This window comes from Rhinolophus sinicus, chromosome 13, assembly GCF_057876585.1.
Source record: "Rhinolophus sinicus isolate RSI-liver-muscle chromosome 13, RSI-T2T, whole genome shotgun sequence".
Taxonomy (NCBI): domain Eukaryota; kingdom Metazoa; phylum Chordata; class Mammalia; order Chiroptera; family Rhinolophidae; genus Rhinolophus; species Rhinolophus sinicus.
This window is the reverse complement of record NC_142513.1, coordinates 9,932,322-9,957,306: the sequence shown is the minus strand read 5'-3', so window position 1 is coordinate 9,957,306 and position 24,985 is coordinate 9,932,322. Positions and strand designations below refer to the sequence as shown.

General features: G+C 40.6%; 1 protein-coding gene across 10 annotated transcripts in view; it reads right to left on the bottom strand.

Annotated features, from left to right (window-relative positions):
* The window catches only part of STAU1 (staufen double-stranded RNA binding protein 1), a 47,551-nt gene that overhangs the window by 7,159 nt on the left and 15,407 nt on the right, over nt 1-24,985 (bottom strand). For 2 of the 10 annotated variants that reach the window (XM_074317187.2, XM_074317183.2), the window contains 5 exons: nt 17,004-17,142; nt 15,890-16,055; nt 6,355-6,453; nt 2,145-2,375; nt 820-963 (listed from right to left, as the gene is read on the bottom strand). In XM_074317187.2, the coding sequence (XP_074173288.1) occupies nt 820-963; nt 2,145-2,375; nt 6,355-6,453; nt 15,890-16,055; nt 17,004-17,104 (741 nt within the window). In that variant the 5' untranslated portion in view covers nt 17,105-17,142. Of the gene's footprint in view, nt 1-819; nt 964-2,144; nt 2,376-6,354; nt 6,454-15,889; nt 16,056-17,003; nt 17,143-19,079; nt 19,237-22,221; nt 22,347-23,990; nt 24,280-24,985 lie in introns of those variants that run through there. The other 8 variants (XM_074317184.2, XM_074317186.2, XM_074317179.2 and 5 more) reach the window with 7 other exon arrangements.

Below are 24,985 nucleotides of genomic sequence, written 5' to 3'. Positions count from 1 at the left end.
AGCTGGTCTTGATCACAGACCAAAACCAAAGCCCCACATCACAAAACTGAGAGAGTCAAGAAAACCTTCCCTGGCCTGGGAGGAGGGGCCTGGGGTTGACTCCTGAGCTGGCCTCTACCAGCGCCGTGACCTTGGGCAAACGACTGACCCTCTCCACAAGCTGCACTTTCCTCTCCAAGTGGACATATCAGTCCTCTTCCGACTTGGAAGGTGAAACACGTCAGGCTAAGTAATGATGCTTTCAGTTGTAAAGTGCCACCCAAGAGTTAAGTATTCTGGGTTTTACCAGAAAATACTTTTAAATTCAAATCACCACTTAAGCTAAGCTGCCAATGGAAATAAATGTTTAGTAAGTTAAATACGAGGAGAAAAGCTCTGTACTAATCTGAAGTGTCCCCAGTCGGAGGAACAGCCAACCTGGAGTCCAGATTCTACAGCAGGATTAGGAGGGGCAGGGAAGAGATCCTTTGATTTAACTCATAAAATTTACCTTCTGAAAAGAATACAGACCGTCAAGTAGATGTAATGAGAAAGAAAACCCACGCACAACCCCACCACCAGCGCTCTGCTAAACCGGCGCGCTGCCTGGGCTCCTACCTGTTGCTACAGCAGCACCTGTGCTGAGCAGCCAAGGACATGCTTTAAGGTATCAAGTTACCGCAAGCCACACGGCCCCACTATCAGTCATGCTGGTGGCAGGAGCGGCCCTCTGGGCCGACACACTGGACCCGGCCTTGAGACGGCATCGGCCCCTCATCTGCTCAGGCTCTGAGCTGCGATGAGCCAGAGAAGGGCTGCTGGTCATCCTCGCGGACTCACCTGCATCACGAACTCCCTGCGGCGAGGGAGGCCGCGCTCGGTGAGAAGCACGTACTCCGGCTCCTTCTCCTTCTTCGCCTGCTGGATCTGGGCCAGTCTGCTGATCGGGTTCATCACCTGACCATATTCTGGGCCGCTCTGCACCTGAGGAACAAGGAATGTAGAAACCGTGTGCCATGTTAGTCACAGAAAGGACCTTGCCAATTCAGAGGTCAGGACATGACAACACTTTCATACTAATCTAATGGCTCAGAATTAATCTGATCTTTTGAAAATCTTTTTTAATTGAAAGATGCTTAATGATTTTCTATGATTGATCTGAGGTGATTTTAAGGTCCTCTCAGCAAACCAACATCAACACTTCACTATGAGTAGGCAAGCATCACTGCGATGTGCGCTTTTTAACAAGAAATTTCAACACACGACAATGAATGAAGAGGTAGAAAACATATAGAACCATATTCCTAAAACTTCCCAAAACTCTGTATTATGAAATGGGTTCCCAGCTTTCTTAACAATGATTCAAAATCCACAAACCATTAAAAAAATACTCAAAAGAATATTAAGCTGACACCACGTGGAAAGAAGACCCTAAGGACCCACAGTGGCCAGTCTCAACACCAAAGAATCCTCACCCACTCTCTGGTAAGGAATGCCTTCCAGGATTTGTTAAGCGAAAAAAGGAAACTGCAAAGTATGCTCACTTTTATATGTACAGCACGCTAACTCGTGCGTAAGAAAAATGTGGATCTTGATACAGCATAAACTATATTGACAATCCTGACTGACATTCATAAACGTGCCCAAATGGACTCCTGTCCCTTCTCTGGGGATGGAGTAATATAATTTCTGAGAGATCCGTTAGCAGGTCTCAAGAATCCAAATGAGCGGGAAGGTGTCCAGTGAAGTGTGCCACTCCCAACGCCTGCTCCCAGACGTCCTTCCTGCCACGAATGTCATTCACATTTGCAATAGCGCAGTGGTCAGTGAGACAGAGGAGACACAGTTAACCACTCCCAGCAGATGGGTGCTGCAGCTGTGATCACAGGGCTGGGAGCACACACTCATCCAGACGTGTGTGTGGGTGGGTGTGCGCACGCATGTGCCTGCAGGTACCCCCACTGAACCTGGCTCAGTGTCCTTATCTGCCCAACCTGCAGCTCCCCAGAGACCTACACAAGGTGGCCCCTGTAGGAAGGGTCTCCCAGACCTGGTGTGTGCATGTTAGGTCCTTCCCCTTTCACTGGGGTCAGCAACCAGTTGTCTAAGCTGTCCAATCATCCATGGGCAATGATAATACCCTCTCTATTCGGGAAATTTCTTACCCTGACTATGGGTTTTGTTTTCTTTTTGATTCTGGGCTTCACCCGCTCCACTGTGGGCAGGGGCGGTAACTTCTTCAGCTCCTCAAGAACCGCAATAGCAGCGTTTTTCTTTGAAATCTTCTTGCTCTTCCCTTCACCTTCCCCCACAAACTCGCCAACCGACACCTTGGTGACAAAACTCTTCATGTGGGGTGGGCCACTCTCCCGGGCGACCTGTTTTAGAGGGAAAGACTGAGTGAAAGCATTACAGACACTTATTACGAGCTGTAGGGCACACTGGTAATCACGCTACTTCACATGAAAACATTCATAACGGGGATGAAGGTCAAAACCCATTAAATGAAGGGAGTGTAAATGTCAGCATAAGGAAACAGTGATAATACTGAATATTTTTTCTTCCCTTTCCTCGTATTTTTCCAACTTGTTGATGCTCTTGGCTCTGATGAGTCCCAGACAGTGAGGCATGGAACAGGGGAACATTTTCTACTCCCACCCTCCCATCAGAATGGCTCACATCTCCCCAGGGTCACAGACTGTCCTGAGTGTAGGGTTATCCACTGCAGATGGCAGAAAGGAAGCTGGTCCAGCAAAGCCCAGAAATAATTATGGCACAGAGAGTTCAACTTTAATATTTGCTCTGAGCCTCCAGCAAAGATTGACCTTATTAAACACTGAACGCTATGCAGCTGTAAAAAAGAATAAGAAAACCTCTAAACGCCGAGAGTAACAAAAAGCAAACTGCAGAAGAGTATATAAGGTACCCTAACTTTTGTGTTAAGAAAAGGATTTTACATATATGTATACATATATATAAACCGACACATGTGTTTATATTCTTATTTTTGCAAAAAGAAACACAAGAAGGATAAAGTAGAAACCAATGGAATTAGTTCCCTACAGTATGTGAGAGGGAGAGGGGAAAGGAGGTGAGATGACACTTCTGAATGTATCTTTTTGTATAGTTTTGACTTTTGGAACCAGTTTAGTGTTTTACACAGTAAAAATGTAAAAATCAATAAAGATGGGGAAAAACACTAAAATGGAATATGAACAGAAACCTGCGTATTAAAGTGATTACATACTCACACAGAAGAAAAATAAAAATCAAAGCCTACACAAGCCCAGACACCCTTGGAAAGAACTAAGAGGACTTACACTACCAGACTCCAAGACTTCCTCTGAAGTTATAGCCACTATGCCATCGTGGCATTGTGGGAGGGTCAACACAGGGACAATACCACGGGGAGAACGCAGAAATAGACCTGCATATACTGTCCCCTGATTTTTGGCAAATACACCAAACCAATGGTATTGGAGCAACTAGATATCCACGTGGGGAAAAACTGAACCATGATCTTGAACTTAACCACAAACAAAAATTAACTGGAGCTAGAACACAGACCTAAAGGTAAAAGCTAAACACTATAAAGCTTTCAGAAGAAAACGGGAGAAAAATTCATAACAATGATGTTGGCAAAGAGTTCTGGAACACAAAAGGACACCACAAAGACAAAAAACCCAAATTCCTCTAAATTAAAAACTGCAGATTAAAACACATTTAAAAAGTTAAAAAGTGGGGCCTAGAGAATGAGAGAATATTTAAATATATGTATCCGACAAAGGATTTATATCCAGAATATTTAAAGAACTACAAGTCAATAAAATGATAAACTACTCAATTTAAAAAATGTTTGAACAGGTACTTCACAAGATCTCTAAATGACGAGTAAGCATATGAAAAAGTGTGTGTATCACTGCTGTGCTCCCAGGGGGGAATGCAGGCACCTCAGAGTGGCCTTGACTGGCCGACAAAGGCTGAGGCATGCTGGGAAGGGAGGGCCCAGCTTGCAAGGCACCTGCAGACTGACGTTGGGGTGCCCCCTAGGGCCCTCACATACCACGATTCCAAAATGCCCCGGCCCTGAACAGTGCTTTCCATGTCCTCGGATGAGTCTGCAAATTAAGAGCAGCCGCCCTACGGCTTACTTCAAATCCCCAGCTCCACCCCAGCCCCTCAGCCACCATGTTCACTGTCTACTCACACCACAATCCCGCCACCGACATTTAGAGTCTGAGCTCGGATGCATTTACTGTGATCAAGTCACACTTGCCTCCCAATGACTGTATCAACCAGCACCGTTGCATTTTCCTAACTAAAACTATACATTTTATCAAAAAATCAAGTTGTATACATTTTCCTGAAGAATTGTATGAATGGCCCCTGTCTTATATCAAACACCTAACCCAGTTTCCTATGTGAGAGATTTTACTACCAAAAACTTAGTTTTAGAAAAACACAACTATTCTGTTCACTGAGTCAATAAACATTTCCTGAGCACCCACTATATGCTACGCAATCTTCCAGGTGTAAGAGACAGAACTGTGGGGGGAAAAAATGGAAGCTCTTGCCCAAACTAATAATGTAAGTTAATATGAACCTTTGATATGAGAGTTATTTAATATAAGTACTCATATTAACAAACTCAATGCTATGAGCTGAACACAAATAGTAATGTTTTAAATTATTACTTTGAAGATATTTACCACCAGAGGGCAATCCCACAATTTTTTTATGTGACTACCTGACAAGTTCCCTGCTATGTGATACCTGTTCTTGCACACAATTCTGAAAGACAAATCTGAAACCTAAATGAAAACGAAGTAGGATGGAAGCAATCTGGCCCCCAAATCCCACAGAGCCAACCCTCAAACGGCAATTCCTCATTACAGTTCCAGAAAGTGCTGTGACTCTCAGGTCAGGCGGCAACTAGTGTGAGCAGGTGACAAGCTTCCCAGGGCCCAGCAGTCATCTCTGTAACCCTGACGTGACCCAGGAAGCCAGGCATCTCTGACTCCCACAATCTTGGTACCACTCCCTCCAATCTTTGAAAACCCATCCTCATTCCATACTAATCGCTCAGGAGGAGGAGAGAAGGAAGATTTCCTCCCTTTCCTGCAATGGGTGCACAGGGAAACCTTGTGGCTTCTTGGGGTGAATCTCCCACCTAGTTCCCACCCAACCCCTAGCCCTGTCATTCTGTATGTCCTGTCTCATCGCCTCCCCAATCCCCACACTCCACCCCCAACAGAGGGAGAAAGGCTGGAAGGGATGAAGGGATAGGTAAGAAGGTACCATCCCTAGATGCACCTGGTGCTCAGCACTCCGGAAGGGGAACAGTAGAAACCTGGTCTGGCGGGCCAGGGATGGGTGTGGGAGGACGTGGGATGGCCTGTGATCCGAGTGCAACGCCCCACCCCTACCTATGGCCCGTGGCAGGCAGGTAAACCATCATCATCACTCCACTGGTGGATTAAGGACTGAACTCAGAAGCCAGTTTAAGGTGCTAGCACATAATATAAGAAGGTATATACTGTATGAAAGTCAGGCATGAAATTTGGGGGATCTAACTGCAAAAATGCTACAAAAGTTTATGAACCATTTAAATTGCTTTAAGCAGATGTCCCATTGCAAATTACATTTGCCTAAAGTAACAGTATGTGAGTTTAAAGCTCTTTGGAAGACTAAATATATAGTCTTTATAACTTTGACCAAAGAACTGGCAGACAAATCTGCTTTGTGTGTTAAAACATGACCTAACCAAGCATGGAAATCAAAGGAAAGAATTTGCCAGACTACTAAGGAAATTTCCACAAATGTCTCCCTTACCTGCCTACCGATTTGGACTCACTGTGTCTGAAGGAAACGTGTACTAACGGATCTTATTTTCCATTTTCAACTCACAACTGTTATTGTTTTTAGACCATAAAGTCTCCAATAACAAATGAAGTTACTAAATGGGTGAACTGAACAATGACAAAACCTATGTCCTTTTTAAACTTACTCTGACAAGATTTTTAGGGACTATTTAAGATTCTTAACATTTTGGGGTAAAAGAAGCTTCTGACAGTCTTCTGAAAATAATGGACCCTCCCTAGAAGAATACATATGAACATAAACACAATACTCTTCAGCCCATTTCAGGAGATTCTGACCTACGGAGGCCATCGTGGACCGTCTATAGAGATCCACAGTGGCCCCTAAGTTCACGACTCCTAGAAGAATAGTGCTTTGCTAAATATAAAGTCTGAATCTTAAATGTGAAGGTTCACATATATGGGATTATTCCAATGTTATTTAGGAAAAATGTAAGCCCAGTGATGAATGCCAGCAGTACTGTATAACAGAGTCCTACAAGTAACATAAGCTTACCTCAAAATTCACAGGCAAGTTCCGTTTAAGTGCAATCTCAAACACTTGACTTATTTCAGACTTATTGAGATTTTCTTCTTCTGATTCTCTTCCATTCACCTAAAGGAAGAATAATTGTTTAGTGGTCAACTCTTATTGAAACCATCAACATCTCAGCTGTGATGATAAACCTTAAAAGCACTGAGCCTCGGTTTTATGGATCGAGCGCTAAACCAGTGAACAAGGCCACACGCGTTCCGTGTGTCAGTGAATTTAAAAGGTTAAAGAAAAAAGTCTCCTATCACACACTTGGGTCAGATTGTACCTCATAAATCCACCATAGACAATGCACACATAACAGACTTGTAGGTACGAGTCAGCCTAATCATGGTACAGCAAGATAGCTCGCTGGCTGCTCAGGAAGAGTGACTTCCAAAGCTCCCCTCAAGGACTGGCAAGCCGCACATTTTGGAAAAAATCAAAATATAGACAGGTCTTTGTGGGACAAGGCAAGTTCAAATATAAGTCTCTCCACCTAAGTATGCAGGTTTCTTATCTGGACATAAAGTCTCTGGAAACCACTTTTTTCAAAAGGATGCAGCTGAACAATTATAAAACTGCCAAGGATCTCATCCCAGCTGCTGGCAAAAATTCAAGGTGCAAACTACTAAAGTCTCCTGAACAAAGGCTGGGATTCTATCTTTATAACGAGGTTCATTTATAGTCCTCCAGCCAGGGGCGGGACTGCAGAGGAGAGACCTCTGTGCGTGCAGATAACATAACTGATTCCATGTGCGCTGCAATGATAACAGGAGAAATGAGATAAGCTCGGTAACAGCCAAGTGCCCCAAAACCTGCTTTTTCTCATGTTATTGGGACTCTTTAATCAAAAAATTTCTAAAATCCTATTTCCAAGATTAGAACTGCCTGACAGTGTGTACAGGACTATCCAGAATTTTAACTGTTGTGCATTTCCTTGCGTTTATCAGGTAGATTCTATACCTACACTGGACCATTATTTCAAGCTGTAACTAAAAGAAATAAAACTTGAAGTTTAAAAAAAACAAACATTAATATAATCAAGAATATAATCTTGTACAAGTACATTGATCCCAGACACTATTTGTAACTCCGTCTCTCCTTTCTATGATGCTAATGTCTTCTTTCCAATCTGATTTCACTTCACTCTCTGCCTGGTCAAAATTATTTGCATAACATTTCTGGTGGTTTATTAAGCTAAACACACTTTTATTCTTGTTGTTTAAGTCCTAAGGAGAAAAAGGGCCTGCCTTTTATGGGTGAATCCTTAAAGCCAGAAATCTTCAAGCAAGGTGCATTATGAGGCTTGGGTTCCACAGAGGTTTTGTTTGAAATTTAGTTGTTAAATACATTTTAAACTTAAAAAAAAAAAATAAATTACCGATTTTTAAAAGTATGTTCAACAAATGGTGCTGGGAAACCCAGATATTCATACACACAAAAATGAAGTTGGACTCTTACCTTACACCCTATACAAAAATGAACTCAAAATGGATCAAAGACCTAAACATAATGGCTAAAATTATAAAACTCTTAGAAAACATTGGGGAAAATTCACGACACCGGATTTGACAATGATTTCTTGGATATAACACCAAAAGCACGGGCAATAAAAGAAAAAAAATAAACTGGACTTCATCAAAACTTAAAACTTTTGTGCATCAAAGGACACTATCAAGAGAATAAAGACAACCCACAGAATGGGAGAAAATAGTTGCAAATTATGTCTGATAAAGAATTAACATCCAGAATATAAACAGAACTCCTACAACTCAATAACAACGAACAACCCAATTCAAAAATGGGGACAGGATTTTAAATAGACATGTCTCTAAAGAAAATATACAAATGGCCAAGCAGCACATGAAACCATGCTCAACACCACTGATCATTAGGGAACGCAAATCAAAACCACAATGCTACCACCTCCCTCCCACAAGAATGGCCACAGAAAATAACAAGTGTTGGTGAGGATGTGGAGAAACTACAACCCCTGTAGGTTGCTGGTGAGAATGTATAATGTTGCTACCTCTTGTGGAAAAGTTTGGTGGTTCCTCAAAAAGTTAAATACAGAGTTACAATATGATCCAGCAATTCTACTTCTAGACATATACTCAAAAGAATAAAGTAAGGACTCAAACACATACTTGTACACCAATGTTCACAGCAGCGTTATTCACAATGGCTGAAGGGTGGAAACAACCCAAACATCCATCAACAGATGAACGGGTAAGTAAAATGTGGAATATCCATACAATGAAATATTATTCAGCTTTAAAAAGGAATGAAATTCTGAAACATGATACAACATGAATGAACCTTGAAAACAAGATAAATGAAATAAGCCAAACACAAAAGACAAATATCCACTTATCTGAGGTGTCTAGAATAGGCAAGTGCATAGAGATACAGAAGCAGAATACAGGTTACCAGGGGGTGGGGGTTGGGAGCAAGGGGAATTATTTAATGGGTACAGAATTTCTATGTGGGATGATGAAAAGTTCTGAAAATGGACAGTGATGATAACTGTACAACATTGAGAACAGACTTAATGCCACAGAACTATATACACTTAAAATTGGTTAAAATGGTAACCTTTATGCTATGTGTATTTTATCTTAATGTTTTTTAAAGCAAAAAAAATGTGCTTCACACCAAATATTAACACACGAGAGACTGTCAATACGTTAACTTGTGCTGACAGGTTAACCCATTTTTGTGCACAGCAAGGTTTTTTGACAGCTGTTCATCTGAAGAGTATCCAGAGATTTTTTTAAATAAATGAGCTTTAAAAAAAAAAAGTCCACTCTCATGCTAAGTAATTGTGTCAATGAGAATGTCTTCCTTATGTGCAACCAGAACAAAATTTGGAAATAAACTAGATGCTGAAGCTGATATAAGACATCAAATGCCATGCATGTACCCCAATTTTCAAATTTTTTTGTTCATTATACCAGCCCAATTAAACTTTTACTTTTAATTATGATCTACTTTAAAGTACAGATAGTAATGTAACAGGCAACTGTGCTGGATTTAACAAATGTCAACATTAAGTACTATTGACATTAAATTTTGTTTCTTTTTTAAGGAACAGGACGGAGCCCTCCTCACTCTACTTCCCATGGCAGAGTTAACCACTACTCTAAAATGAGACTGTATCTTTCCCAGCCATGTTTTTTTTAACAGACGAAAACAATATATTCTGTGTTGTGAAAATTCACAAATTAAGTGATTGCTTTAATAAATATTATAAAATTCAAGCTTTTAAGTCTACACTAATGAGATGCTACGTTTCTGCTTTATATATTGAGGTTCCACATAAGTCTGATAGGAAACAATGGCCTACTGCTAAATTCTAAATTCTAAGCCAGTGGCTCTCAACCACAGCTAGCTCATTAGAATCACTTGGGAGCTTTACCAACACAGATGCCAGAGTCCCACTCCAGACAACTGAACTCAAATTTTCGCAGGTCGGGCCTGGGTACCCCTTTTATTTATAGTATTTTTTTTTTTAAGTCCCCAGGTGATTTTACTAGCAACCAGAGTTGAGATTCACTGCTCTAAGCCATTGCTTCCAAAGGAATTTCAAGAGGGACAAAGCAGCCAGTAAAATAAAAAAGCAAAACAGGAAACAAAGATATACATTTACTTGGAATTGAGAGTATGTTGCTCTTTTACATAAATAATTTTGATATTATCTGGATTGGACAAAATGTTGCAATGGGGGAAGCAGCAAATGACTCAAAACAAATTCACAAATACCATTCCCAGTAAGATGGGGAAAGTGTAGTAGGCCCTTAGTCTTACCTTCATGAAGTGGGAATTACTGTTAACATCAATCCCATAGTATGGTTCAGCAATAAAATCTAGGCAATATTAAGAGAAGAAAAACACACTCTGAACCACGCTTAACCCTCAGTATGCCGGGAAAAAACAGTCATCACCACTGATCATCTGGCTCCAACAGACGCTTCTTGTTTTTCTACGTTTCAAGGCATTTACAAATAATATACAGAATAAAGGATAACAAAAAGCATTTCATTAGAGATTTTAATAAGAACATAAAATAGCAAACCCAAGCTTTTAGTCCAGGTTTGTAGTGTGGAAGGCATATATATGCACCTGAAACGGGCAAGGTGCTTTAAATGCAGCTAAGCTAACTGCTCATCAGCTGGCAGCCTGAACCTGGAGCACAGCCCACTTGTAACGATGCAAGATTTCAAATCCATCTTCAATAGGTCCTAGCTTTTCGTGACTCTGATTCTTCTGCTATTGTCAAAACACACTACTTTTGAACCTGACTCATAATTTTGTTAAAGAGAGAACAGCCATCTTCTTTGTTCCATAAAACAGAATGCTTTCATTTTTAGATTTATAACCCCCCAAAGAAGGACCAATCTAACCACTTTTTTCATTGTTATATCATCTATCACCTTTCCTTCCAATCACCTTTGCACATATGCCTCCTTTTGCATTTGCCCACTTATTTTGTGGACAACAGGTGACAAGAAATAAATTCTGGTGGCCCAACATCATAAAAGATGAAAGAATGTTGTCACACATACTTTTTTAAAAAATCAAAACAGGATGGTCTGGGTTCATGTTGAAAAATATTGTGTGATGAAGTCCCTCCTGTTGAGTGACCAGAAGAGAAGACACTTCCTTTTCGTACCATAGAAATACATTACTCACTAGCTGATTCCTGAGTTTGAGAAAATTTATGTAAGGTTATTACCTGAAGACTCACCTTCTGAGACTTTACTTAAACACTCAATCTCACCATCCCCACCAGTCTACAGTGCTGCTACCTGTCTCCTTGCATTCATCTTCTGATTTGTCTAATCACAGAAATGTCTTCCTCTGTCAATTCTCTTCTCTTTGCCAGTACAGATGGAAAAAGAAAAATTCTGAATTCTCACCTGGGTTCAAGGAAAGCTAAATACAGTAGAGTAAAAAGATGGTGGCTCTAGCCTTCTTTTGTATCTTCTTGAAAGAATGTAGTACATTAGGCAATACAGTAAGAGCATTAAAGGACGATGCAATAATAACAATTATTTTACTACTGTATCATCCACCTCGGGATTTCATCCTTCTTCCATTTTCTTATTATTTTAGTCTTGCTTAATATATTTGGGAATATATGAGTAGTACTGAAATGGTATGTAGGATGACAAACAGCAAAAATATTTCAAAACACAGAAAAATTAAGATTCCATAATGGAAAGATTTATGAAAGGGTTCAAAGGACCAATATGATCGTTGTAAGACAGAATGAGTTTTATTCTATTTGAAAAAGTATGTTTTCTCTTTGTTCTTCATAAGACCTTTAAAAAAAGAGTAAAAGTCATGCAATGTAAATCCCTTCAGAATTTGGAAAACAAGGCTCAAAAACGAAAATTGAGCCCAGTGGACCCTGACTGTATAATGAGGATTAAGGTTTCCAATTTCAGTTTTAATTCTACCTAAATATGTCCCTGGCCCACGTGAAGATAAGGAGCTGCATTTATTTATTTTTACAAAAGTATTTTTTTAAAAAAAACTTCCAACAGTACAATTTTGAAGTCAGTCTTCTACCACTACCACCAAGAGAAAACTACTTTAAAAGTCTGATATAACGTTCCAGATAGAAACTATGCACAATCAAACACACACACACACACACACACACACACACACACACACACACACTCTCACGGCGCTTTTGTTTCCTTAAACAGAACCAGGATCACACTATACATAGAATTAATAGCTCTGAATCTTGAACTCCCCCTCCCCCAACCAACAGATTACGGGCCTCCTTCCAGGCCCACGTACACAGACTCACCACACTCGGGTACTCCCTTCGATAAAGGTATCCGTTTATTAAACCATTTCCCTACTGATACATTACAGATACTGTAGCTATGACCGTCTTATCCGAACAGCTCAGACACTGAATACGTCATCCTTTATTAGCGCAAACCTTAGATTAAAAACAAAATAAAAGCGCTTTCCCAACTCAAGACCTTTGCACAATCTTCTCCCTCGGCTGGGAATGTACTTCCCTCCTCTGCTCTTTTGCTCATCTTTAGTCTCAGCTAAGCGACTTCCTCAGAGGACTTCTCTGAATACACCATTACTCCACTCTAAACAAGACATTTTATGCTCGTATAACACTTGCTACTTTTCCATCCTAGCACTCACTGCACTTTTTGATGATACTCATGTTACGATCTGTCAGCTCCATTAAGCTGAGCTCCACAGGGAGAGGGCCTGGTATAAGGCCTGTCATCAAGCGACCAGACTATACCAGCCTTGTAGACAGAAACTGCTGTCTTTACTGGCTATGTTCTAGAGAGGATGAATTCAGCCACCACACAATCACATGCTCTACAATTTTCAACAGCAGAAATGACAATTTGTTTAAAAGGACAATTTCCAATGCTGGTAGGCCGTGGGCAAACAGGCTGCTCACGCCCTGCTGGCAGAAGTCTAAGATGGTACCACCTTCCTGGTGGGGAACTTGGCCACCTACATGGGGGTGCAATTCTACTTCTAGGGCTGAAGCCCACAAAAATAGCCAGAGACATACACAAAGATTTAACTACATCAATGTTCTTCATTACGTATTTTATTAACAGGAAAAATTGCGAACAACCTAAATAACCAAGCCTCTGTTGAAAAGACAGACTGGTACGTGCATACAATGGAGCACCCTGCAGCCATTAAAAACTGTGTAGCTACATGGTGGATTTGAGTCCTCCATGGAACTGTAAGGAAACGGCACGAGAACATATTAATGATAAGCACTTCAGTGAAAAAGGGTGGTTTCCATACAATACCATCCCATTTCTGTGAAGTTACTTCTAAATGCACTGACATCCATCAAAATGTTTATATAGTGATTATTTACAAGTGGCAATTTATAAACCATTTGTTTTTACTTGTTTTTGAATTTTAAAATTTGTATAGTTCGTATGCATTACTTGTAAGAAAAGAAAATTAAAGTTATCTTTTGAAAATGTCTCTCTTTACCCTCTCCTACCCACCTACCAGGGGACCTGGTAAGTCAGGGGCAGCTTGTTTAGGCTGAAGGCCAAGTGTTTCGTGTCTGACTCCAAAGAAAATGTCTTATCCTAGCTGATGATTCTCGCTTCTGAGCACTGGTTAAGGTCAGTCTTTGAGCCATTTCTGAAGGGCACTGTCTCTGCTTCAAACTATGCAGAACTAGAAAAGGGGCAAAAAGGAGGCAACAATGGCACAGGTAGATCTGAGCATTATTCCTGGCAAATCTCCCTACACACCTAACATGAGCCCAGGAGAACCTGCCTACTGCGGCCTCCGCCCCGTGGGCCTGAGACCGTGTGTACTGCGGGCCGCAGGCCTGAGCCAACCTCCGAGACACCAACAGCACTTTCCCTTTCTAGCAGTACTGTGAGAACTTCCAAGGAGAACTCAATGTGGAGAAAACTGCCTGGGAAGCACTGATAACACTCAGGGCTTGTGGTTCCCAAACCCTTACCATGCGTTAGGAGTACTCCAAGAGTACATTAAAAAGAAAAAGAGGCTCCTGGTCTTACCCTAGACCCACTGTACTAGAATTGTGTGAGCTGGGCCAAGGGATTTTTTGTTTTTTTAATTTCTCAAGTGATTCTGAAGCAGAAAACCCACAAACCAGTGTTCAGTGATCTTTCACCACCTGCTGGCTAGAAGGAACTGAGAAATATCTACTCCACCAACTTTAATTCGATTAGCACCAAAGTCAGGTAGGAAAATGAAAACCCTCCAAAATAACTCAGATTACACCACCTCTTGGTGTTTTATCAAATCTCACCCCAGAGAAGCCCATCCTTTTAACTTCACTACATTCTCCTCTTCTAAGTTACAGTCCGCTCTTTTTAATCTGGTCCTCAGTGGACCCTGGAAACACATTGTCTCTGTTAAAATGTGTGATGACACTGGGAGATGGAAATGCACTGTAACAACACAAAGACAAAATCCTCCTGTGCGGCCAGCCCTGACGCCACAGAGCACCGTCCGAGCTGGAGGACCTTGGGGGGCAACTGAACACAGTGGACCTCAGCAAGCACCTGACAAGGTCCCCATGCGGGCACACCTATCACACCAAGGTTGTGTGCAAGATCTTCTTGTTCTTTGTGAACTTGATTCTTGAGGAAAAATAAATGCTTTGCAGAGACAGTTTTAGGTGGCATTTCATGCCATGATGCAACAGAATCATGAAATCTCAAGGTTTTCTATTTAGTGGGTTTCTTCTGGACCTGTGGTGTTAACACGTTGCGTACGGCGGGGTTTAAATCCCTCGTGAAGAGTCTCGTGATCCGTACGCAACGTGTTAAGATTCTACCTTACCAGAGATATTCACTAATGCTCTGGCCCCTCAATGGCATGGAGTCACTGATTAGCTAAGACCCATATTCCTATTTAATCACAAAGAGTTCCAGTCCTTTCCTATTGTGGTAGTTTTAAAACACGACCCCCAAATTCTCTGATACTCCTCTCATCCAGAAGTGGGGTTCTCAATACTGTGAATGTATGAAAAGCCACTGAATTGTAGATTTAGAATGGTTAAAATTGTGAATTTATATTATGTGAATTTTACCTGAATGTTTTAAAAAGTGCGATTCTCTATCTCTTCCTTTTGAATCTGGCCTCTGTGCCTACTTGACTCTGAGAATACGGGAGAAGTCATGTGCTGATTTCTGGGCCCGGGGCTTAGGAAACAGGCAGCTGCTTCCATTTCCTGTCTTTAGGATGCTCCCTCTTGGAACCCAGCCATCATACCGTGAGGACGTGTCAGCAGTCCTTGCACAGGTTAACTAAGGAAGAGAGGAACTGAGGTCCCTGGGCCGGAGCCCCCACTTAGCTCAGAGCCAACAGCCAACAACAGCTTACCAGCTGTGTGAGGGAGCCGTCTTGAAAGCGGATCCTCCCGCCCCTGCAGAGCGGCCTCAGCCAAAGCCATGTGGAACAGAGACAAGCTCTCCCCCAGCCAAGCCCTGCCTAAACTGCAGATTTGTGAACAAAATAAATGCCTGCAGGTGTTGAAGCCACTAAATTTTGTGATGGTTTGTTATGCACAATAGAGAACTGGCATTTTAATATTATAAAGGAAGAGTGGCTGGTCAAGAATGGCTTCAGAAAATTCTGGAACCTGGTAGCATAAATCACAGCAGATTCTGATAAGCATGACCTTTAGCACCAAAAAATTCATCCGTGTATGTTCTTCACAACTCAACTGAGTCACAAGTTTTCTATAATAACATGTTCACTCAAAACTATGCCATAGAATGAAAAAGAAGGCATCTGACTTTCTTGCTAAGAATTTTTTTCTTTTTTAAAGGGGGAGAAAAAAGGCCAGAAAGCTACAGGGGCAAAATCTTGTAGTTACCAAATAACAAAAATGATGGGCAGCTCTCAATGCATCTTCTTAGAAAAAGTAACTTGAGATGATGTCTTTCATGCCACCCTCCTGCTCTGCCCAAAGCGTTAAGGAGCTTCAACTCTGTTCTCTCCTTACCTCCAGCCTCTCAGGCGGGGGCTCATTCTGCAGGATCCTCAAAGCTTTCGCAGCAGCATCGTGTTTCGCGGCCTGTCTCGTCTTTCCTTTCCCGTTAAATTGCTGTCCTCCCACAGAAAGTTCAACTTGATAGAGTAAGGGTGGCACTGGAAATGGGTAAAAGTACCTAAAAATAAAACGGGACGAGGAAAACAGTCTCAGGTTGTTAAGTCACCCATACATTCTCTGGCAAATTCCAGGTATTTCCTGCATCATGGGTCCTTAAACTGCATTAGTGTTTGCTTGCCAATGATGAACCCTCAACAGTATATCCAGAGACTTCATAAATTTACTCTGGATTAGAATTGCCACACACAGTCTTTACAAAATCTAAAATGGATCAGGCTGTAGCTGAGACAGAAAACAACTTGCTCTACTTTCTCATATCTGAGATTCACACTTGTGTGTCTCCAGAAAAGACTGGAAATTTGTAAATGGAAGACTTTTAGAAAGGGCCCTCATTTCTGGAAATCCCAACAGCCTGTAGCCTGGTAGAAGTTGGTTTCTTCCATTTCAGAGTTTGTATTTTTAAACTGGTTTTGCCCACCACCCACCCTTCCAAGTAGAGCAGGGAAATGAAGACTTCCATTTGGATCATCAAATATCCGTTAATGTCTTATGACTGAGTGCAGGAGGTTTTTAACACATGGCATTTTCAGGTTTCAATTAATATTTTACTGCACCTGTACGCCAAGGCTATTTACAAAGCACGTTCAATTCGAATGTCAGAAAGTACCCAGTAAATAATAATCAGGAAATCTATGAACGCTGAGAATCATGGTGTTAGGGCAATCGCGTTCGAATATGACTCAGTTACACAAAGCAGTTCCAAGGGCGATCTTTCTTTAACCAGATTGCTTGGGAGCGCAAGCCACACTGCTGGTGAGGAACATGCTGAGGCCCTTTCCAGTGACAGGAGAAAAAAACAGCATCAAGATACATTCCAAAGACACCAACACAATGAAGGGGCAGGCCAAAGATGACCAGATCATCCCGTGCTCCACGACCTACACATGTCAGCATTCTATGCAAAAGATCGGGTATACTTTCACCTGTATTTAAAACACACACATACCTTGGCGGATAAGCACCTCCTCTCATGTTGTAGTTATAGGTGGACTGCATCCGAGAGTAAGGGTCAACAGGCTTATACATTGGTTTCTTCCCAAGTTTCATGCACAGTGCATTGAGCTCTACAGTAGGGGTTATGCTGTCTGCAACACAGAATTAGCACAAAGAACTGTTTTTTTCTCTGACATAGGAATGACAGTCACTAAAATCAGAAAGAATAACATGCTTTCTACTAATTGGATTCATGATGCACTTCACTGCTAGGCAGCAGGTCAGGAAATCCAAGAATCTGCTGTGATTTCTAGATATTAATACACAGTCAACTGCACAAAATATACTGTAAGGGCTATTAGAGGGAGCAACAACTTAACATGAGATGTTATCAGTGCAAGCCATATATTCCAGTTGTCAGAAGTAAGTTCCAATACTTATCAACTTCCATGATTAAAAAATCCCAGGTGACTATCCAAATCATTTTGTCATTTGTGAGTATTTAACCTATATAACACTGGTTGTACTGACTTACTGGGTTATCGGCTTACACTTAGAAGTATATCTGTACACATTATTTCATAGAACAATGCATTTATTAAGTACTAACTGAATGCAAAGCACTGTGCTAAGCTTGAGGGACACAATTCTTGCCCCACAGGAGCTCACAGAACACAACATACATACTCAACGAACTACAACACAAGATGTGCTATAAGGACAGGTGTAGAATCACTGAGAAAAAGGCAGGTAAATTCTACATGGAGAGGTCAGATGAGGCACACAAAATATTCAGGTATTTCAATTCCCAATATTTAAAATGGAATTTGACCTGTGGTGATAATACTTGTTAGGAAAATGAGTTGTTTCCACATACAACAGGAGCAAGTATATCTTTGGTTATTTCAGAATCATCAACTTTAGAAAACAGACGCTATTAATTTTCCAATTTTCTTTTTCTAAGTTCGTCCAATTCATAAACCTTTAAAGACCATTTAAAAAGAAAACCAGCCTAGAAAGATTAGTGTCAGTGCACAATCACATTTAAAAACAGCACTTCCATATCAAACACAGAACAACACTAGCAATGGCAAAGTTTGATTTAAATGCACACGAAAATCGACTTTAAAATGCCTCTTTAGGATGTATGTAAAGGAAAATAAAAATGACTTGATTCTGTATTATACTTGGTCTGACTAAATTTAGTGCATGAATCAAATTTATAATAATATCTTTGGGTCTGCAAAATCAGAGGGTCACATGAGTAATCAACCCCTCTTACCTAACATCAGAATTATATTTTTTACAGAATTCACATAGTTGCATTTTAAGTATAACCTGAATCATTTTAAGAGCAAGTCTGACTCATCAAATTTATCTGCAGTAGAGAATGAGTCTGAAGACAGAATACCACAAAGAAATCAAAAGCAACAAGAAAGGTGTGAGCGAGGTCTTCCCGGATTCATTGCTGCGTACAAAAGGCCTGGGATACTTCACGTACTTGAGGGGTAAGTGCTAAAATAGTCACTCCTACCCACGGCCGCCAGGTCAGTGGTTCCTAACCTTTCAGCAGACACTCTTCTTTATTAGTATTCTCCTGCTTGGTTCCTTGTTTGAAGAGACATTATCTGATTTGTATTTAAGTAATAAATATTTAAGTTATTTTCTCATTCTTTTTAAAGATCAGGAGATGACAATCAGCATGTTATAACTGATCAGCATGTTATAACTGATATTACCACACTGAGTTGAAATGATTCTAGCTAAAACCTACATTCTTGGCAATCTGTATAACCTTATCAAGGGAAAGAAAAGTATTTTCATTAACCTTTTCTGAAATTTTAGAAATCGTTTCATGACAGCTCCCCCCGCCCCCCCAACTCCCATGACCGCCTCTCCAGGTCGTCAGGAATCAAGGGACCATCGGTTGGGAACCACTGCTTTAGAGTAAGGATAGTATTTGCCACTGGTAGTGCAGAATCTGTGCTTTCAAAATCACCAAGTTAGTTACGAAAGAATTCATATACATACTAAATGGTACCTCTAGACACACTTTTGAAAGGAACCTGTCTTGGCCCACGCATAATACCTGGATTCCTTCCTTCGCTACGAAAAGGGCGGGCTATGGGTTTGGGAAATTTTGTTCCTTCCAAAGCTTTGGCAGCAGCTGTGTGCTGGGCTTTTTTAATACTAGTTCCTTCAGCTTCCCAGTGCTGATCTCCAAGTGTTAGCTGTACTGTAAACACCTACAAATGAAAATTGTGAGCTCTCAATTCATGAAACCTGATGGTAACTGTAATAGGTCACGTGGCCCTTGAACATTTTTCATGGTCATGATTTAAAAGGCCTGATCATTATATTGGTAATTTATCCCTTCACCCCCTTTTTTATTGTTTTTATAAACACAAAAAGATATATAGATGATAGACAGATAGATAAATAGATAGATCACTGACTAGCAATGCACAGCACTCCATGAAAAAAAACTATGCTTTGAAAGATGGGGGTAAATTTAGAGATTTAAAAACGTTTTCTTATACATTAAAATATTAGACACTGATTATTTGGAAGCCAGCCAAATAAAAATTGTCTTCCAATTATTTCTCATGGAAGAAATTTAGCAAACTTGATTTAGACACACAGTAGTATTTCACACAAATTAAGATAATATTTGTTTTGATGTTATAATGTGTTTGTGGACGCGGCTGAATACGCAACCCCAGTAGGACAAAAACTTGAATAAGTTTGGGAATGTCAGCCAGGTTCTAAAACGTTGCCTTTCACTTCCCTAAGACTGCACTATTCGTACACTGCCTCCACTTTCAGAAGGAAATCAGATCCACAGCAAGAAAAGATCTAAAAAACGTTTCTGAACTCAAATCTAAGGAAGCATCCAAAACAGCAAATTTTGTCCTCAACAAATACCGGCGATGGAAAGCCTCTTTTTTCCTTTTTAAAAGGTAACTCCACTCAATTCATAAAATTAGGTTATATTAATCCTATCAGTATGGAATTAAGACTCTTGTCAGAAAACAATGACCCATCCAGCACAGTGATTCCTTCACTGTGGCGTGCATCTGAAGAATCACCTAGGAAGCTTGGTAAAATACACACGCCCAGGGTTTCTGATTGAACAGCACAAAAAACACCCACACATGCATAATTTTCATAAGCTCCCAAAGTGGTCTCCAAAGTTTGAGACTCACTACTTTGGAGCTTTTATTTTTCTGATTTTCTTTATCACTGACTATCACTGCATTTCCTTTAAAATAATTTACGTCAGAAATGTTGATTTCAGGTATGTCCAGGTCATTTCAGTTTGGTGCCTAAAAGGATAAGGGTGACCTGCCTTCATAGCTGGATTTTTCTTGTAGGTCTTAACTTCAGGATTCCCTCAGTGCACAGCTTCCACTAAAGGGGAAAACGTGCAGACTCCTTCATCCCCCCTGAAACACTAGGGGTCTCCTTTACTTATGCTGCAGTTCACAAGGTTACTCACTTAACCACCAACAGCATGAACTCAAAACCCTAGCCGGACTGAGAAGTCAGAAAGCAGAAGCCTGCAACGCTGTGCAAACCCTGGGTCATGTTCAGGATCCTTTCATTGAAAGACACTGAAGGGGGAAATGCTAGGAAACAAAATTAAGAGTTAATTTCATTGAGAGTCTTGCCTTTCTCCAGGACTTGCCCGTCCGGCACTGCTGTCACTCGTCCGCCTTCTGTGCAGAGGACTGGTAGCGAGGCTAGAGTCTTGCTTTGGATAGAATTAAAAGTCCCCCAGACCTCGGACTTTTTAAATACTCTTAACAGTCATCTAGATGGGAGTAACTTCTCCTCTTTGAATGACTTGTTGAAAAAATGCAGTTATAGATGGAACACACAGCCAAACTACCTCAAGTACTACAAGTTCAAGTGAGAAAGTATGTATTTTTAAAACGCCAGAACAGGTAATGAAGGGAATCCCAAAGTTAAGGTCTGCAAAAAAAAATCCTGTAGAAGAAACAGAATAGTTATAGAAAAATGTCTAATTGCCTTTTAAAAGTAAAGAAACATTTCAATTATGCTTTGTAATGTTAAAAGTAGCTTCACGTGAATGCGAAATTTGTTTTTCTTAAATGCATAATTGCTTAATAATAATAGCTACCACTTCTCAAGCAGGTACTAAATGCCAGACATGTGCTCCCCACTTTAACATATATTCTTCTCATTTCATTTTAATAGACCTATTTGGTGGGTATTATTATCCTCATTTTACAGATGAGGAAACTGAGGTTCAAAAAAAGGTAGCAACCTGCCCAAGGTCATACAGCTCGTAAGAAGCTAGGATTCCAACCCAGACCTGTCTGACTCCAAAGGCCACTCACCTAACTCAGCTATGCTCTGGTGCCTATTTATGATAGCTACTGATGTTACTTTTAGTCAAATGAAAAGAGAAACTTGGTATTATTCAAGGCCTGAGGTTTCCATGTCAAGAAAAATGAGGTATAAAGAGACATCCTTAATTATACCATGTTACTGCAAGGCTAGGGTCAGAAACAGGAGGCCGAATCCTTCTCTCACATACTATATCCTCTCATACTACAGCTACAAAAGATAAAGCCAGATATACAAATATTTAAGTTCTAAGATGTACATTAACACCGCTAACAAGCAAGCTTAAAAGACTGAATTTCTGAATAACAAACAGTAAAAATTCAAATTACAGTCAGTCTTTCATTCTCTAAGATGAGGGGAATGATAACTGACATCAGAGACAATCCAAAATATTCCCTTCGAAACTGCGTTCTACCTCTCATCTTCAAACCCTTTACCTGACTACTAACAAGTGGCAAAAGTGATTTCCCACTCACCCCTCTCCCTGCCCAGCCTTGGGTGTACATGCAAACGATCAGAAAAGGAGCCAGAGGTGGGCTGCAGCCAGGAGGCCCAGAGCCTGGAAAACTCACAGGAAATCATTTACAGGTGTTTGGGAAATGTCCCTAAACCACCACAGACTAATTAGAGTTTCAAAATCCAAGTATCCCAAACGAAGCATATCTTTGATTTGACCCCACTTTACAAGGATGAGAAAAGAAGCAACTTGCCCAAAATCCATACTTTTCGCATCTCAACTTCCACAATCTCAGCAATTTGACAATTCGTATTTTGAATCACAGAACCACTTGCAATAGTATAAAAAGAAAACATTCCTGGTGGGTTATAAGTGCACAAGCAGTATGGACAATATTTACCTTACAGTGAGCTGGACCTTGCTCACGCAAAAGCTTATACTCAGGCTGAATCTTGTTGAAACGGGCTAACTCATTCACAAGACACATTGGGGTTTTCTCTTTGGGGTATGCCATGTTAGAAGGAACTGAAAAATAACGTAAGAGCATTGAAATCAACTAGCAGTATATAGGCTGCTGCTCTCCCAGGGATATGACAAAAGAGGGAAAAATTGAAGGTCGAAGGATTTAGAGCAGCAATAATGCAAAACTGCAAACCACAGTGGGGGCACACGCCTGAAGACAGCTGGGATCTTTTCTGAACCAGTTGAGTCCAGGTAACCTAGGAGAGGGTGTCCTCAAAAGAGAGAGAACAGAAGTCAGGGGAATAACTAAGCCATGGCAGGCAAGCAAGATCTGAAATCAGATGAAGCACTGCTATTATAACCAACCAAGGGAATCACAAGGTCTTCTGAGCAGACACACTGGTTCCTGCAACAGCTGTCAGCTGTACCCTGTTCGTTATTTCACAAAACAACATGCTAATACCATTTCTCAAACAATGACTGTCGTTTCCCACACACTTAACTTCTCATTCCTGGGCGTCCCCTAGTCTGATCTCCAGAGGCTGCCATCTGCAGACCTTATCTATTTCTGAAAATGTAAGTAAACTAAAATGGCCTTGGTGGACAGGAGTTTTACAAAGTCAATAGAATGTGCATATACGAACACATTGAAAAAAAAAAAAGGCAATAAATCCCAGAGGACTGAAATAGTGCCACTGCCTCTTAAGACAGTCTTAAATGGCAAATGTGGGGAAAACTGAATCTCTAGGGACTAGGACAAGTCAAGAACGCTGTCTGGTGAGCCGGTCCAAGGAAGTCTAGAGGTAGCCCGATAAATGCCATGCAGCGGAGAGGGAGACAAGCAAAAACTCTTCCAAACAGATTTACAAAGGAAAGGAAATGAGAGGATGAAATGCAAGGGAAATTGTTGGGTCTAAGGGGTTAAAAGGAAAATCATTATAAGGTGACTCTGGCATGGAGACACCCATGCTGACACTCCATTTAATTGGCTTTGCCACTTTGGGGGGGAGGGAGCAGAAAACTGTTTTTAGGGTTTTTTATTCAGGTGTTTCAAGCCTTTTCCACCCAATGAGTACATTTAGTTCATTTTTAGTCTCCTAATAGTCAGATTTGAATGCTTCTAAACTGATTTCCTGTTTAAAAATCTGTTTCTTTGTTTCAATCTCTAATTGGCCTTCAGTATGATTTGAAAACTACCTCTGGAAATTCAACTTAAACTTACTTATTCAAAATAAAAATTAATAAATGCCAATGCAGTCTTTTGCTTGCCAGTAAAACTGGCTGCCCCCTTGCTTGGGATAAAATCTTATAGATATACAAACAGGGGGCTTACACCTATAAGAGTTCTTTGTCAGTTCTGGGAAATAATTTTAAAAGCAGAATTTTCCCATACAACAATGAATATCCAATGTGGTATTTATTCTTCAATTCTCTCTGCCAGCCACCACTTTATAATAAACGAGGCTTTATAGTTTAGTTTTCACTTCTCTTTTTTATAGTTTGAAATGGTCTGTTAACTGAGGCCTCCATCAACCCAATATACAAACGAGTGTTTTATATCTGGGATAAAGAAGCTCAGGTGGTAATACTTTCTTCTGTTCTTGAAAATAAGTGTGTGAGCTCTCTACATCTGCAATCTACTTATCAGATCGGAAAACAGGCTGAGAAAACATTTGAAACAGAAGACACTTGGATTCATACGCTTACCTGCAGCTGCACTGGTGGATGTAATAGATGCAGAGGGTAAAGCAGAGTTTTGAATAGGTCTACCTGCATTTTCAGAGGGCAGAGAGCTAGCAGTAGAAGGAATACTCATCAAAGGCTGTGAGAGAAGAGACTGGTTCTTGTTCAGTATTTGGCTCCCTGAGAGAGCAGCAGATGGGTTCTGAACTTGCACTTGAACTTGAGACATGGTCACTTTCAACAAAAGTGAATAACTGCAGGTAAACAGCTTTCAATGCAGGTTAATTCAGTGCTATGAAGTCTAAAGTTCTACCTAAAAATTGTAAGGGAAAGAAAATAAAAAGGTAAATTATAGAGGAGATATGTAATTGCCAATATTCAGTCAAAATTGGTGTCACCTACTCAAGTATGAAAATAGCCCCATTTAGCATGTAGCTATGTTGATGTAGTAAAACTGTTTCTCCCTGGCATAAGGTGCCTGGCCTTGTGACTCTCTTGGTGTTTTTAAATGACTTACAATACCCACATGCTCTGCATGTTCATTTTATGAAGAAAAATCAGTAGAGTACAACACTTATTGTTGAATATTGAGTTATGAACTGCAGCTTATACTAAAAAATGCAAATTTAAAAATATGGAGAGGTTTTTCCATAGTATCTAGGATATGGTAAGGGTTTCTGGCCTCAGAGTTACAAGAAGCTGAAAGCAACTGGGTTGTAACACCATGAACAGGTGAATGTAAACACTGCTTCCATTTAACTGCCTGGGGCTCACATTGGTACCTTTAGAGCTTTCCTTCAAGTTGACTGAAAAAAGAGGAATTTCTCACTTCCACTGTTTCTTTTTCCTTATGATGATAAAAGATCAATTTGTTTTCTTAAGAGGTTTGTTTGAGATGGTCTCATTTAGTTATAGACCCCAAGGGGGGGGAAAAAAAACTGTTGCACCCATATCAATGCTCTTGGTACTGAGAAATTATCTGAATAGCAAAGAACATTCTAATAGTATTTGTACTATTA